Consider the following 16,238-nt stretch of genomic DNA (forward strand, 5'->3'; position numbering starts at 1 on the left):
TCGCAGCACATGTTTAGAGGGGGGATAAAAATAGCCCCTGAAGTTTTCTTTCAAGGCAGCTGTGGCTGCACATCTGGGAGTACAGCATGGACAGTCACTGCTGACGTCCATGCAGTCTCCCCTACACCCTGCCGGTACCAGAACGCCGGTACTGATTCGGGGATGCTGGTAAGTATCTGGGGTCACGGCTAGCGGTGACCCCAGATGCTTCGGACCATGACCGGATACAAGGGGGACAGGTAAGCACCGGAGGTCCCGCGGTAGGTACCTGCTGAGAACATGGTCAAGAGTCCCCAGGCAGGGGGCTCCCTGGGGACTGGTTGCAGCGTGGAGCCAGGTACTAACCTGCGCTTCCACTATACCCATGGGACAGCGGGCCGCAGCTGAGCGGCAAGCGCTGCAGCGTCCCAGGGGTTAATTGCATGCCAGGGGAGCGCGCCTTCCCTGTATACAGCCAGCGCCTCCCCCGCTGCACACAGCCCTCTCTGCACCTGCCGTTTGGTACTGTGGCAGCGCTCCTCCCTCAGGCCTGCCTCTTCTCTGCTCCTCGGTGGCCATCTTTGCAGAAGCATGGTTAAAGCTGCTGGAAGCTGCTGACGGTGGCATCGCACTCTGGGTTCCCCGGCATACCTCTCCTCCGTTGGCTACAAGTCTGTGTATTCAGTGCTGTGTCCTACCAGACTGTCTGTGTAGTTGAGAAACAGCGCTGATAGTGCAGGGATTAATTTCTTCTTCATTGTATGTGACTTCTGCTAGTGCTGCTGCCTGTAATTTCACTTTCTACTGTCAGCCATTTTACTGTCCCTGCTCTTACTCTGCTAAAGCCCGTGCGGTGATTGCAGGGTGTTTCTCCCACTATACTAACAAGTATCAGTGAGAGGGGAGGGTAACACGGAGGGGCTATGTCGGCAGTGTTATTTATTGGCGCGACCTCCCTGGGCTTGTTTAGCTAAGGCGCTTACAAACTTATTGGGCCAGCTAGCTCCGCCACCTGCGTTTACCCAGATGGGATTGTCCCAGCAGTCAGTGGTATCATCACCCATGCAGGGTTTCCCGGAACAACTGATGGTACCCCACAGTCTCCCTATTTCCCCTCCCCAGGTTTCACATGAGCCTGCGTGGGTTAATTCTCTGACAAATTCGGTATAGCATTTGTCGGATGTTTTACAGGGGGAGTCTGTGTTGCGGCCACATAAGCGTCCAGTAGCGTCTGTCTGTTCCTTATGTGGATGACTACGTGACGTCCGACGATGGGGAGATTCTGGATCTATCTGACCAAGAACCTCTCCGCACTAAAGAGTCGGACGCTAAGTCCAAGGTATATAATCCTGGCCTTATTCGGGCAGTCCGCACGGCTTTAGTTATTGAGGTGGTTGATCCTCCGGTGGCCAAATCCAAATATGCCTTTTTCAGGGATTTTAAGGGTGACTCCACGGTGTTTCCTCTGTCTGGTCAGTTAGTAGATCATTTAGAGGAGGCGTGGAAACATCCCGGAAAACGGTATCAGCCTCAGAGGCGCTTAGCCGTGGCTTATCCGTTTGCAAACAATTATTTTTCTAAGTGGGAATCCCCTCCGCAGGTGGATTCTCATGCGACACGCCTAGTCAGAAGTGCCACTTTGCCCATGCCTTCTTGAAGGATGCTACGGACCGCAAGGTGGAAATCTGCCTTAAGTCCATTTATTCCCTTGTGTTGGGTAGCCAGAGCTATGGAGCGCTGGGCTGATAGCTTGGAGGCGTCTTTGGACTCTGACTGTTCGTCGGAACAGGCAGAGTTTGTGGGCATTCTCCGGGACTCGGCCACTTACATCAATGAAGTGTCCTTGGATATCAGTATCCTCACATCTAGGATTTCTTCTGCAGCTGTTGCTGCTTGTCGCACCTTATGGTTGCGGTCTTGGAAAGTGGACGCTGATTCCAAAAAGGGCTTAGAATGTTTGTCTTTTAATGGAGAAGTCCTATTTGGTCTGGATCTGGACAAAATAGTAGCTACGCTGGCAGCAGCCAAATCTGCTTGTCTCCCGTCTGCTACGGTCCCTTCAGGTGCTGGTACGTCGTCCTTTCGGCCTTACAGGGCCCAGGGTAGGCCTAAAGCACAGTCTTTTCCACGACAGGCTGGGCCCAAGAAATCGGCCAAGCCCAGGAAACCGGCCTGGAGTACCAGACATCCGGCCCCGAAGTCAGATGACAAACCTGCGGTCTGACGGTCCGGGCCTCCCTTTGGGGTATCCCAAAGTGGGAGGCCGCCTGCTTCAGTTCGCCCAGTGTTGGTCGATAACTACGAAGGACATTTGGGTTCACGAGGTGGTTTCTCACGGGTATGCCTTCTCCTTTTGGCACAGGCCCCCATTCTGGTTCTTCACCACAGGCCTTCCATTAGACCGGAACAAAGCCACTGAACTGCGGAAGGTTTTGCACATTATGCTCCAGGCTGGAGTTATAGTGTCTGTTCCATTCTCCCTTAGGGGCCAGGGTTTCTATTCCAATCTATTTTTGGTGCAGAAACCCAATGGGTCTTACCGTCCGATACTCAACCTCAAGGCCCTCAACAAGTCCTTGAGGGTGCCTCTGTTTCGGATGGAGACTCTACGTTCCATTATTCTGGCGCTGGAACCTGGGGATTACATGGTGTCATTGGACATCCAAGACGCTTACCTGCATGTCCCTATTCTTTTGCGCCATCAGCAATTCTTCAGGTTTGCAATCCGCAACGAACATTTCCAGTTCCGCGCGCTGCCTTTTGGCCTGGCGACAGCACCACGAGTGTTCACCAAGGTCATGGCGGCTCATCTGCGGACGCAGGGAGTCCGACTGTTACCATATCTGGACGACCTTCTGTTGTTGGCAGGGTCTCCAGAGCTCCTTCTAAGCCATCTGGAACTGACAATTGCAGTACTGTAGCGTCACGGCTGGTTGATAACCTGGCAAAAGTCTACCCTGACCCTGTCTCAGAGGATCCTGCACCCCCGGGCCTTGTTGGACTCCCGGCAGCAGCGGATCTTTGTGACAGAGGAAAAGATCTCTGCTTTGCAGTTGTCTGCAGTGTCGCCGAGTGTCTGTGCATTCGGCGATGCCTTTACTGGGCTCCATGGTGTCAGTATTCGACATGGTGGAATATGCCCAGTTTCACTCCAGACCAGTTTCACTCCAGACCTCTGCAGCAATTGATCCTGTCCAAATGGAATGGACTGCCTCAGAGTCTAAAGTCCCAGACGATGGTGCTCACTCCGGAGGTTCGCCTGTCTCTAGCCTGGTGGTTGCAGACGACCCACCTCAACAAGGGTCCCACATTTTGGGTGGCAAACTGGGTCCTGTTAACAACGGACGCCTGTCTCCGGGACTGGGGAGCTGTCACGGGTCCACACTTGTTCCAGGGCAGGTGGACTCAGGCAGAGACAGAGCTTCCAATAAACATCTTGGAACTCCGCACGGTGTTCAATGCTCTCCAGCAGGCACATCAGGTTCTCCAAGGTCATCCCGTTCAGGTCCAGTCGGACAACGCCACCACCGTGGCGTAAATAAATCGACAAGGAGGAACCCGAAGTCGGGCAGCACTCGCAGAAGTGTCCCACATCCTGGTCTGGGCGGAGCGCAATCTCCCAGCTATATCAGCGGTGTTCATCCCGGGAGTCCTCAACTGGGAAGCGGATTTTATCAGCCGGCAGGACGTGCATCCGGGAGAATGGTCTTTGCACCAGGACGTCTTTCAACTTCTGGTGGGCAGGTGGGATCTTCCAGAGATAGACCTTATGGCATCCCAGCACAACAAGTTGCCGGTGTACGGGTCTTGCACAAGAGACGAAAAGGCGTCTCTGGTAGATGCTCTGTCCGTCCAGTGGACGTTCCAGTTTGCCTACCTCTTCCCTCCGTTTTCCCTTCTTCCGCGGGTAATCCGTAAATTCAAACAGGAAGGAGGTATGCTCCTGTTGATAGCTCCCGAGTGGCCCAGGCGGCACTGGTTCTCGGACCTCCAAAGTCTGTCAGTAGACGTTCCTCTGAGGTTACCACTACGGCCGGACCTGCTGTCACCGGGTCCTTGTCTTCACCCGCACCTGACTCGGCTGTCTTTGACGGCGTGGCTGTTGAGACAGCCATGTTAAGGTCCAGAGGGTTTTCCAGCTTTGTGGTGCAAACCATGCTAAGAGCTCGGAAGCCATCCTCTGCAAGAATCTACCACCGTGTGTGGCATACGTTCTTCCAGCGGTGTCGACCTAGAGGTTATGCCCCTCGGGTGTTCCGCCTGTCTAGAGTGTAGGCTTTCCTACAGGCTGGCCTAGACCATGAGCTTTGTCTTGCTTCCCTGAAGGTGTAGGTGTCTGCCCTGTCAGTCTGGTTTCATCGTAAGATTGCTGCGCTCCCTGATGTGCGCACCTTTATGCAAGGTGTTCTTCGCATTCAGCCACCTTTTGTTCCACCGGTGGCTCCTTGGGATTTGGCTGTGGTCCTGAGGGCTCTCCAGGGACCGCCGTTTGAACCACTGGGCTCAGTGGACCTTAAATGGCTTACAGCTAAAACAATATTCCTACTGGCCATTGCTTCGGTCCGACGTGTTTCTGACTTAGGGGCTCTCTTCTGTAGACCCCCTTTTCTGATTTTTCATAGGAACAGGGCGGTGCATCGCACTCGTCCTGGATTATTTCCTAAAGTGGTATCAAGTTTCCACATCAACGAGGAAATCGTTGTGCCGGCTTTTAATTCACTTGATCTTTCATTGGGCGAGCCCTCTTTGGATGTTGTGTGGGCCTTAAGGATTTATGTTGACAGCACTTCTTCGTTTAGGAAGTCGGACGCCTTGTTTGTCCTCTATGGCTTCCGTAAAAAGGGTTGGCCTGCTTCAAAGCAAACTTTGGCAGGTTGGATTCGTATGGCAATTTCAGAAGCTTATCTTCATGAAGGCCTTCCGGTTCCATCCTCTGTGCGGCGCTCATTCCACTAGGTCTGTGGGTCCTTCGTGGGCAGCTCGACGTGATGCCTCTGCAGTCCAGATCTGCAAGGCTGCCACGTGGTCCTCTGTCCTTACCTTTATGAGGTATTACGCTTTTGACACCTTTTGCCCCTCAGGATGCTTCCTTCGGGCGGCGGATTCTCCTTTCAGCACAGGAGCGTCCCCACCCTTGAAGGATACTGCTTTGGGACATCCCCAAGGTATCCTGTGGATACCCTATGGACCCTGAAGTAGAAAATATGAGATATGGTAAGAACTTACCTTTGTTATCTCTATTTCTATGAAGTCCATAGGGTTCCACAGGACTCCCACCCTGTCGCACCTGTGCTGCAGATGGGCTTTGCTCTGGTCACCGGTTTTACTGTCTCCATCTGGTGAGAATGTGATTCTTGTGTCTCCAGATCTTTCTTCTTTCTCCTCCTCCGGCCTATGGCTTGGTACGTAGCTGAGATGCCTTGGCTCGGGGGCTGGGTATAGGAGGAGGACCATGATGCATCCTGGGAGGCTGGAAACTTAACTCTATGGTGCCCGATGCCTGACGTCATCACCTATACCCCAAGGTATCCTGTTGAACCCTATGGACTTCGTAAAAATAGAGATAACAAAGGTAAGTTCTTACCATATCTCATATTTTTCAGGGACTCTGGTCCAGAAAGGAAACAAAGCTTCCAGTCAATGTGCTAGAGCTAAGGGCCTGATTCAGAGATGAAAGGCGATGTTTACGCAGTTGCGTGATTATTTGTGGTCTGAGTCGCATTGTGCATGCGTTTATTTTCATTACTGAGGTCTCTCACAGTGAGGATTTGTTTACAAAGTGATTGAAAGGAAGGCACTGTTTGTGGACGGCAATGGGGGATGGCGACAAACGCAGGCATGTCTCTACCAGTTTTGGGACATGTATGACTGCGACTGCAATTCCATACGCAGAAAAAGTTGTTCCGGCGTCTCTGTTCTGGCGTCTCTGTTCTGGCGGCCATTCTGCGTAACCATAAGAAAAATGGTTTACTTCTTCTTGATGACGCTAAGAAAAGAGGTTGGCCAGTGTCCAAGCAGCCTGTAACCAAATGTATTAGGGCCACAATTCAGCAGGCATATGAGGGGGCTGAACGACCTATTCCAACTAGGATCTCAGCTCATTCCACTCGTTTGATTGGAACTATGTACGTGGTGCGGCATGGAGCTTCCGTGGAGCAGTTATGTAGAGCAGCTACATGGTCCTTGATTCATACATTCACCACATTTTACAGATTTCTTGACTCTACGTTCTGGAATGCTTCCTTTGGACAGAAAGTTATCTGTTCAGCCAAGGCTAAACATACATACCCTACGGACAGCTTTTGTACATTCCCTTGGTCCTTGATGGAGGAAGAAAAGTTTTTTGGTACTTATCGTTAAATCTTCTGGGTGGTCACTGCGATACCTCCCTTATTTTTCTACACTGTCCTTGGGGTTTTTTTTAAGTTCAAACTGAGGAAGGGGTTGGAAAATAGGAGCTTATATACTGCAAAAGGTCAACCTATTAAGTGCTAGCTCCTCAACCCTCACTAACCCCATGGTCACTAACCCAGATGGACTTGGTAACAACTGGAACCATTAATCGAGGAAAGAGGACCAAAATGATGATGGTATGTGAAGTCCTGTGAAAACAAAATATGATAAAATTATCATTTTCAAACCAAATGTAAACATTTTAATAACTTACAAGCAATATATGATATGACATCCTACAAGCAATATATGATATGACATCCTACATGGGGCTGTTTGCCATTCTACAGTGGTTCGTTCGCAACAGAAGAGGTCATGATCCAAAGAAATCTCTGGCTCGATTTTGATCTCCAAATTGCTTGAAATGCATGTATTGTGCAGAACACTGCACGCAAGTATGATGTCACAAGCTTTGGAGGAAGAATATAACACAGCACTCCGCCGGACCTGTCTAAACATTTTAAACAGGCTCTTCAACAGACCAAAGGTTCGCTGAATTACCCCTCTGGTCATTACATGTTACCTGATACTACTTTTCTGAAGTGGACTCTGTGGATCTGCCAATCTGGACGTTGAGCGAGTAGAAGTACTTCCTATTATAGAGTACCTCTTCCACCCTCGCAGGTGCTTTAGGCGCAATGTGGGTACAATCAATGGCACCAAGCACATTTAGGAAACTGCTAAAGCATTACATTTGGATTTAATAGTGCACTATTCTGTCTCACTCTGGGGGAATTTAACAAAATTCGCAGAGTGAGTGCTTCCATGTATCCTTCAGGATCTCGAACATGGCACGGAAAAAAGTGGGTTGTAAATACCCTATTAGAACCAGTAATGGCTGGAAAGTACCAGATGCTAAAAAATTACACTCCCAGCAACTTCGCAAGTCCTGGAACTGCTCGGTTGCTGCAGTATCTGGGCTCCAGTTCCTTTAATAAGACTATAAAGAGAATATATAACAGATGAGGATAGGCAATAAAATTTATCACCTGATCCTCGGGAATCCCATCAAGCAAATGCCATTCACGGAAATGACGCAGCCTGGGGATTCAACGCACATTTGGAACACATGAGGATGCAATAATTGCCTAATCACTGTCTGCATTCACACCACTCATTACATACTGATACATTCACACCCACATTAAAACACACACTCACTTGTTTGCAGCCAATCATTCCTCCTTTTATTTTTCTGCACACGCTGCAAACATCACCATCCAGACAGTGTTAGGAAACGACTTCATGGGGGCAATTCAGATCGGGACACTGAGAGAATATAAGTGATAGCCAAAACTGCAACAAAAAAAACTTTCTACGATACTGTTTGAAGGTTGCCCAGTCTTTAAGAAATACATAGGTTTATTGCTTCTAACCCTTAACAACCTTGTATAGCTTACTTAACTATAAACTAATAAATAACGACACAGACAACCAGAGCTTGGCTAAAAGGTCACAGCTTTTATTTATAATTAATTAACCTAACCAGGGTGGCAAAGAGACGCTGCAGGCTCAGTTCTAGCTTTTACTTTGCTCAAATACTCGGGGAACGACTGACACGTCCCCCCTCTAGACGCACTAACGCTGCGAGGGTCCCACTTCCCTCCTGGGCCAATCCGAGGCGCTTCCGTACCAAAAACCACCTGGGTCCCCCCGTGCGGAGCAGGACAAATTCGCCAGGTTCATCGAGGGCAAGTGCCCCCACAACGTATCTTACGCCACATAAAGCCACTGATCTGCAGCGTACTCCCGCCATGCTGCGCCTCCCCTGAATTGGGAAGAAAAAGTTAGTATGACACAACATAAACAGTAACGGGTGGGATGGTGGGTTTCAAAGATCCAGGAACCAAGAGGCTGTCCATGCTCACACAGCCCAATATATACTGATCATCTGACCACTCCTTCAAGCAATATCATTGGCTCACCCAACCAGCTGACCAGACAGCCTTATAATCTGCCCAGCAACAAGGCTGACCTCGACATCCATACAGCAATAAACATAGTATTCTTAGTTATACTCACGCTTATCCTGCCTTCGTATATTATCTATCTACTATTATTCTTTTCTTCCTTTTTTCTGTTTCCTTTGCTTCAATCTAGTCAGAAGTAAATGCAGCTTACAGCTCCGTCCTCACGCAAATGCACACACACTTCTGCAGCTTCCTGACTACAACTAGGGAGATGCTCTAACTTGAAGGGGGAGGCAGACTGAACCATTTCGAAGGAGGGGGGGAAAATGAGGCTCTGAAGCACTTAACAATAAAATCGAAACACAAAACTCTGAGGTACTTCAGTGTATGACCACTTAATGAAACCCATTAAATAAATTCTATTTAAAACAATTTTTTTCGGAACTCCCTACCCTAAGGAGTGACTAGTTCTAATGGGCGATAAACACGGGCAATAGACTCCCAAAGTCTGTTATCGCGCTTGTTTGAAAACAATTGAATTGGGCCGCCCATGTAAAGCATAGGCGGCACTCTTGAGCATTGTTAAGAGTTCATTGTGCCCAAAAACAGAACATTTGAAGTATCATTTACGGTAATCTCCTCTAAATAGCTAGTTTAGATGGGAAAATAAGACGTGATAAGTTTTTAAAACAATTGAATCGCCCCCTAAATTTGTTTTTTTGTTATACAGTATTATAAAACTTATTTTATCTGTGTTCCAGGAATAAGTGATGGCCCATCTGTTAGCACTTTAACAAATGGCTTTGATACACCAGAAGAAAGGTACCAGAAACTGAAAAAGGTACGTATAAAGTTTGTCATTTACGTCTATGTATGTAGAAATTCTAATTAGTGAATGCTATAAAGCTTAAAGAACTACACAATATTTTGTTCAATTCCTATCTAGTAAAACTGACTGACTTGTAGAGAGAAAGCAGAAAATGAAATTCACATTCAATTAATATCCAATTTTTGGGGGGAAATTAAGTTAAAATGTTTTTTTCTTTCAATTAAGAGAACTTTGAGGACAACTTAAGAAAGCCACTAGGCTATAAGCAGGACCCTCATCCTTTTTTTTTTTTATATATATATATTTTTTTTTTACATATGCCCTTAATTTGTCTAGCTTGTATGTCCTGAATTATGTATGTTCTGTGTTGCTGCACTGCAAAGTACTTTGGTGCTTTACAAAATTAGGACAACAACAATAATGCAGGCTTAAGCTATGGGTTTTGTAGTGCAGTTTAAAGGGGTTGGGTTCGGTATGCCGGTTGGTCAGAATCCCGATGCCAGCATCCCGACAGGGTTAGGATACTGACATCCGCAGGTAAGTATCCTACCCCTAAATCTATCCCTAACCCTCCCCCTAGTGCCTAACCTCTAACCCTCCCCCTAACCCCATTACTTACCACTGGGTTTCTGACTGTTGGGGTTCCGGAGCTGGCATTCTGAGCACCGGGACCCCAACAGCCTGGATATGAACTACATCACGTTTAAAGAATTAGTGCATACATCTGGTGATCGTGTAATACTGCACATCTAGTTAAAGTACAAACAAAAGTAATGATTATTATGGAGGGGCATATGGGGGAGTTGAGTAAATAGGTACCTAATATAACTTTTGTTTTAAAACCTCAAAATTAGAGAATTTGTTCTGGCTTATTTAGGGGTTATAATTGTCTAAGCCAGTGGTTCCCAAACTGGGTTCTGCAGGGCACTTGCAGGAGTGTAAAGAGTTGGTGATCCAGTACCCAATCAAATTATTCATAGTCAGTGTGAATAGGCAAAACCAGTGCTGGTGGCTGCCAGTCATTAAATACTGTATGTGGACAAACAGAAGTACCAGATCGCTATCACATAACTGACCCAAGGATGACCTATAAGCACAATTTTACGTAATTTAATAATTATTGTAGAATTCCTTAAGACACTTTTGACCTAGGGAGGTACAGAGATAAAAAATGCTGTTTTCTACTTCAGGGTCCATAGGGTATAAACAGGATACCTTGGGGTGGGGTATAGGTGATGACGTCAGGCATCGGGCACCATAGTTAAGTGTTCAGCCTCCCAGGATGCACTAGGGTCCCCCTCCTATACCCCGCCCCCGAGCCAAGGCATCTGTTTCATTTGGTGCCCGGCCGGAGTCGGATGCACCTGTTAGAGGGGGGGCTAGACTTAGCCCCTGAAGTTTTCTACAAGCAGCTGTGGCTGCTCATCTGGATGTACAGTCAGTACTGACGTCCATGCTGTCTTCCCTACACCCCCGCCGGTACCAGAACGCCGGTACTGATCCGGGGATGCTGGTAGGCATCTGGGATCACAGCTAGCGGTGACCCCAGATGTTTGGGACCATGGCCGGATTCAAGGGTGCAGCAGGTAAGCAGCCGGGTCCCGTGGTGGGTCCCTGCTGAGCACATGGTCCAGACTCCCCAGGCAGGGGGCTCCCTGGGGACTGGCTGCAGCGTGGAGCCAGGTACCTAACCTGTGCTACCACTACCCCCCTGGGACAGCGGACCGCGGCTGCGCGGTAGTGCTGCGGCGTCCTAAGGGTTAATTGCATGCCAGGGGAGCGCGCCTTCCCTGTAACACAGCCGGCGCCTCCCCCGCTGCACACAGCCCTCTATACTCTGCTGACTGGCCCTGTGGCAGCGCTCCTCCCCCAGGCCGGCCTCCTCTCTGCTCCTCGGTTGCCATCTTTTGTTGGAAGCATGGTGAGCGCTGCTGGACGCTGAAGGTCGGTGGCATCGCGGTCTGGGTCCCCCGGCAAACCTCTCCTCCGTTGGTTCAGGTCTGTGTATGCAGCGCTGTGTCCTACCAGGCTCTGTGTCTGCGTAGTTGAGAATCAGCGCTGATAGTGCAGGAATTGATTTCTTTGCATTGTATGCGACTTCTGCTAGCATCTGCTGCCTGTACTTTCACTTTCTACTATCAGCCTTTTCACTGTCCCTGCTCTTCTCCTGCTAAAGCCCTTGCGGTGCGGTGATTGCAGGGCGGTTCTCCCACTATACTAACAAGTATCAGTGAGAGGGGTTACCATCATGTCTGAGAGTGACTTTCCTCTCCAGCTTTTGTGTACTACGTGTAAGGTACCAATAGCGGAGGGGGAGGGTAATTTATTGGCGCGGCCAATTACTGTCACGGCTCCGGTACAGGAGCCGCCATGGGCTTGTTTCGCCAAAGAGCTTACAACCCTCGTGGGCCAGTTAGCTCCGCAGCCTGCCTTCCCACAGATGGGATTGTCCCAGCAGTCAGTGGTGTCGTCACCCGTGTAGGGTTTCCCGAGACAATTGATGGTACCCCACAGTCTTCCTATTTCTCCTCCTCAGGTCTCTCAGGAGCCTGCGTGGGTTAATTAGCTGACAAGCTCTGTACAGCATTTGTCGGATGTGTTACAAGGGGAGTCTGTGTTGCGGCCTCACAAGCGGCTGGTGGCGTCTGTCTGCTCCTTATGAGGATGACGACAGGACGTCACAAAGACGTCCGGAGATGGGCAGATTCTGGATCTTTCTGACCAAGAACCTCTCTGTACTAAAGAGTCGGACGCTAAGTCTAAGGTTTATATTCCTGGCCTTATTCGTGTAGTCCGCAAAGCTTTAGTTATTGAGGATGATGAGCCTCCGGTATCAAAATCCAAATATGCCTTTTTCAAGGATGTTAAGGGTGACACCACAGTGTTTCCTCTTTCGGGTCAATTAGTGGACCACTTAGAGGAGGCGTGGAAACACCCAGGCAAACGATCACTTCCAGTTCCGGGCGTTACCTTTTGGCCTGGCGACAGCACCACGTGTGTTCACCAAGGTTATGGCGGTCATGGCGGCTTCCCTGAGGCTGCATGGAGTCCGCATGTTGCTGTACCTAGACGACCTACTGTTGGTAGCAGGATCTCCGGAGCTCATTCTGCGCCATTTGGACTTGACGATTGCATTTACTGCCACGGCACGGCTGGTTGATTAACTGGCAAAAGTCCACCCTGATCCCGTCTCAGGGGATTCTGTACCTCGGAGCCTTGTTGGACTCCAGTCAGCAGCGGATCTTTGTGACAGGGGAAAAGATCTCTGCCTTGCAGTTGAGGGTGCGCAGTTGTCTGCAGAGTTTGCCGGGTGTCTCTTCACTAGGCAATGAGGTTACTGGGCTCCATGGTGTCCGTATTTGTCATGGTGGAATATGCCCAGTTTCACTCCAGACCTCTGCAGCAATTGATCCTGTCCAAATGGAATGGACTGCCTCAGAGTCTCAAATCCCAGACGATGGTGCTCACTCCGGAGGTTCGCCTGTCCCTTGCCTGGTGGTTGCAGACGACCAATCTCAACAAGGGTCGTCCGTTTTGGGTGCCGAACTGGGTCTTATTGACAACGGACACCAGTCTTCGGGGCTGGGGAGCGGTCACGGGTCCACACTTGTTCCAGGGCAGATGGACTCAGGCGGAAAAGGAGCTTCCGATAAACATCTTGGAACTCCGCGCCGTTTTCAATGCTCTCCAGCAGGCCCATCGGGTTCTCCAGGGTCATCCCGTGCAGGTCCAGTCGGACAACGCCACCACCGTGGCTTACATAAATCGGTGAGGAGGAACCAGAAGTCGGGCGGCACTCGTAGAGGTGTCCCGCATCCTGATCTGGGCGGAGCGCAATCTCCCAGCTATATCAGCGGTATTCATTCCGGGAGTCCTCAATTTTGAGGCCGACTTTCTCAGTCGCCAGGACGTTCATCCGGGGGAATGGTCTCTGCACCAGGATGTCTTTCAACTTCTGGTGGACAGGTGGGGTCTTCCAGAGATCGACCTCATGGCGTCTCGGCACAAGTAGTTGCCCGGGTCTTGCACAAGAGACGAAAAGGCGTCTCTGGTGGATGCTCTGTCCGTCCGGTGGACGTTCTGGTTTGCTTATCTCTTTCCTCCTTTTTCCCTTCTTCCACGGGTAATCCGGAAATTCAAACAGGAAGGAGGGATGCTCCTGTTGATAGCTCCCGCGTGACCCAGACGGCACTGGTTCTCAGACCTTTAGGGTCTGTTCGTGGACATTCCTCTGCGGTTGCCGCTACGACCGGACCTACTGTCGCAGGGTCCTTGTCTTCACCCGGACCTGACTCGCCTGTTTTTGACGGCGTGGCTGTTGAGACGGCCATGTTAAGGTCCAGGGGGTTTTCCAGCTCTGTAGTACGCACTATGCTGAGAGCTGGAAAACCGTCTTCTGCAAGAATATACCATCGTGTGTGGCATACGTTCTTCCAATGGTGTCGACCGAGAGGTTATGCACCTCGGGAGCTCCGTCTGTCTAGAGTGCTAGCCTTCCTACAGGCGGGTCTAGACCATGGGCTTCGCCTTGCTTCTTTGAAGGTGCAGGTGTCTGCCCTGTCCGTCCGGTTCCATCGTAGGATTGCTACGATCCCTGATGTGCGCACCTTTATGCAAGGTGTTCTTCGAATTCAGCCGCCATTTGTTCCACCGGTGGCGCCTTGGGATTTGGCTGTGGTCCTGAGGGCTCTCCAGGGACCGCCGTTTGAACCACTGGGCTCAGTGGATCTTAAATGGCTGGCAGCCAAAACAGTTTTCCTTCTGGCCATCGCTTCGGCCAGACGTGTTTCTGATTTAGGGGCTCTTGTAGACCCCCTTTCTTGATTTTTCATGGGAACAGGGCGGTGCTGCGCACTCGTCCTGGTTTTCTTCCCAAAGTTGTTTCCCGGTTTCATATCAACGAGGAAATCGTTGTGCCGGCTTTTAACTCACCTGACCTTTCAGTGGGTGAGGCCACTTTGGACGTTGTGCAGGCCTTAAAGATTTATGTTGACCGCACTTCTTCGTTTAGGAAGTCTGATGCCTTGTTTGTCCTCTATGGCTTCTGTAAAAAGGGTTGGCCTGCTTCAAAGCAAACTTTGGCAGGCTGGATCCATATGGCAATTTCAGAAGCTTATCTTCATGAAGGCCTTCCGGTTCCATCTTCTGTGACGGCGCATTCCACTAGGTCCGTAGGTCCTTCGTGGGCAGCTCGACGTGGTGCTTTTGCTCTCCAGATCTGCAAGGCGGCCACGTGGTGCTCTGTCCATACCTTTGTGAGGTATTACGCGTTTGACACCTTTGCCTCTCAGGATGCTTCTTTCGGGCGGCGGATTCTCCTTTCAGCACAGGAGCGTCCCCACCCTTGAAGGATACTGCTTTGGGACATCCCCAAGGTATCCTGTGGATACCCTATGGACCCTGAAGTAGAAAATATGAGATATGGTAAGAACTTACCTTTGTTATCTCTATTTCTATGAAGTCCATAGGGTTCCACAGGACTCCCACCCTGTCGCACCTGTGCTGCAGATGGGCTTTGCTCTGGTCACCGGTTTTTCCGTCTCCCTCTGGTGAGAATGTGATTCTTGTGTCCAGATCGTTTTTCTCTTCCTTCTCCGCCTCCGGCCTATGGCTTGGTACGTAACTGAGATGCCTTGGCTCGGGGGCTGGGTATAGGAGGGGGACCCTAGTGCATCCTGGGAGGCTGAAAACTTAACTCTATGGTGCCTGACGTCATCACCTATACCCCAAGGTATCCTGTGGAACCCTATGGACTTCGTAGAATAAGAGAAGTAACAAAGGTAAGTTCTTACCATATCTCATATTATTCTAGAGTTTGGTAACCACTTGTCTAAGCAATTTGTGTTATTTTTTGCATGATCAATGCATGAAATCTGGAAAAAGGTAGTTACATAAAAATCCGTGTCATTAGTGTTTGCATGAAACCTGATACAGTTGCTTCGTAATTGCACTAAATAACTGTTTTTCTGTAGTGCATATGAAGCACATTCTTGGTTGGTTATTGATCATTATACTTTTGAAATTGGCAAAAAATATCACAATGCTTTAAAGCAGGGGTAAAACTACACATCCCAGCATGCCATGTATGTTTTGCTATTAGGACATGCTTAAACTGTGTTAGGGCATTCTGGACTATAAATATAAAGAAATACCGCGCTGGAAAACAGAAATAAATATAAAAATATAAATGTAATAAATATTAATGAATCATAATATATATATATAACCAATTGAATAGCAAGACAAGTAAATATTACAAAAATAAAAAGAGGAAGTAAGGAACATATAAATATAATTGATATAGGCAGATAAAAAATAGGGATAGTGTTGCTAATAGCTGAATGATGGATGGATCTGTACTGTAATCCGGATAATGAAATGACAATCAATAAATTCGTAGGCAGTTCAGGTGCATCAGTAGTTAACACTTGACACAGGTTTGTGAATGATACCTTGTGTATGGCAACAGTGTATCCACCGTACTGTAACAATTGTGTCAGTTTATAGTATCCAAATGAAGTATGCAGCGTGAGGCTTGTAGAGTAAAGGACACAAGCTACCATATTTGAATATGTCTTGAGTATCACCCCGTCGGGCGCCACAGTGCTTGATACAATTGTAATGTGATTACTGACTAGCATTGAGGTCTCGAGCTGCTGAGGATACTCCGGTGCAGTGGCTCCCTGTCCGGCTTAGATGTAAAGGAAGCCGGCCAGAGGACGGAGCTGGGGAGAAGCTGGAAGTGTTTCCAATTGTACAGGGGTTAGGCATGGCCGTGACTTAGTGGAATGCCCCGCACCAGGATGGAAGACTGCAGGCACTGGAAACAGCGTGCAGGGACCGGTTACTGCACTAATCAGCGTGGCCAGACAATGGGCAGCAACGCTTTTTGTCCCGTTACTGGGACTTTTTCAAGCTCAAGGGCATGCTGGAATGTGTAGTTCCACCGCAGCTGCAGGGCCGCACATGTTGAATACCCCTCCTTTAGAGTATATGGAAATGATTGTTTTGTCTGTCCTCCTGCCTTGTATATTTGTGTTTTTAAATGTGGAGTACCTGTTGCATAT

At 49.1% G+C, this 16,238-nt stretch overlaps 1 protein-coding gene across 1 annotated transcript in view; it reads left to right on the forward strand.

Annotated features, from left to right (window-relative positions):
• Positions 1-16,238, forward strand: part of PARN (poly(A)-specific ribonuclease) — a 166,783-nt gene that overhangs the window by 14,272 nt on the left and 136,273 nt on the right. The window contains exon 3 of the mRNA XM_088466789.1: positions 9,104-9,183. Within this exon, the coding sequence (XP_088322915.1) occupies positions 9,104-9,183 (80 nt within the window). The remainder of the gene's footprint in view (positions 1-9,103; positions 9,184-16,238) is intronic.

Source organism: Taudactylus pleione, unplaced genomic scaffold (assembly GCF_031769625.1).
Source record: "Taudactylus pleione unplaced genomic scaffold, aTauple2 ptg000066l, whole genome shotgun sequence".
NCBI classification, from domain to species: domain Eukaryota; kingdom Metazoa; phylum Chordata; class Amphibia; order Anura; family Myobatrachidae; genus Taudactylus; species Taudactylus pleione.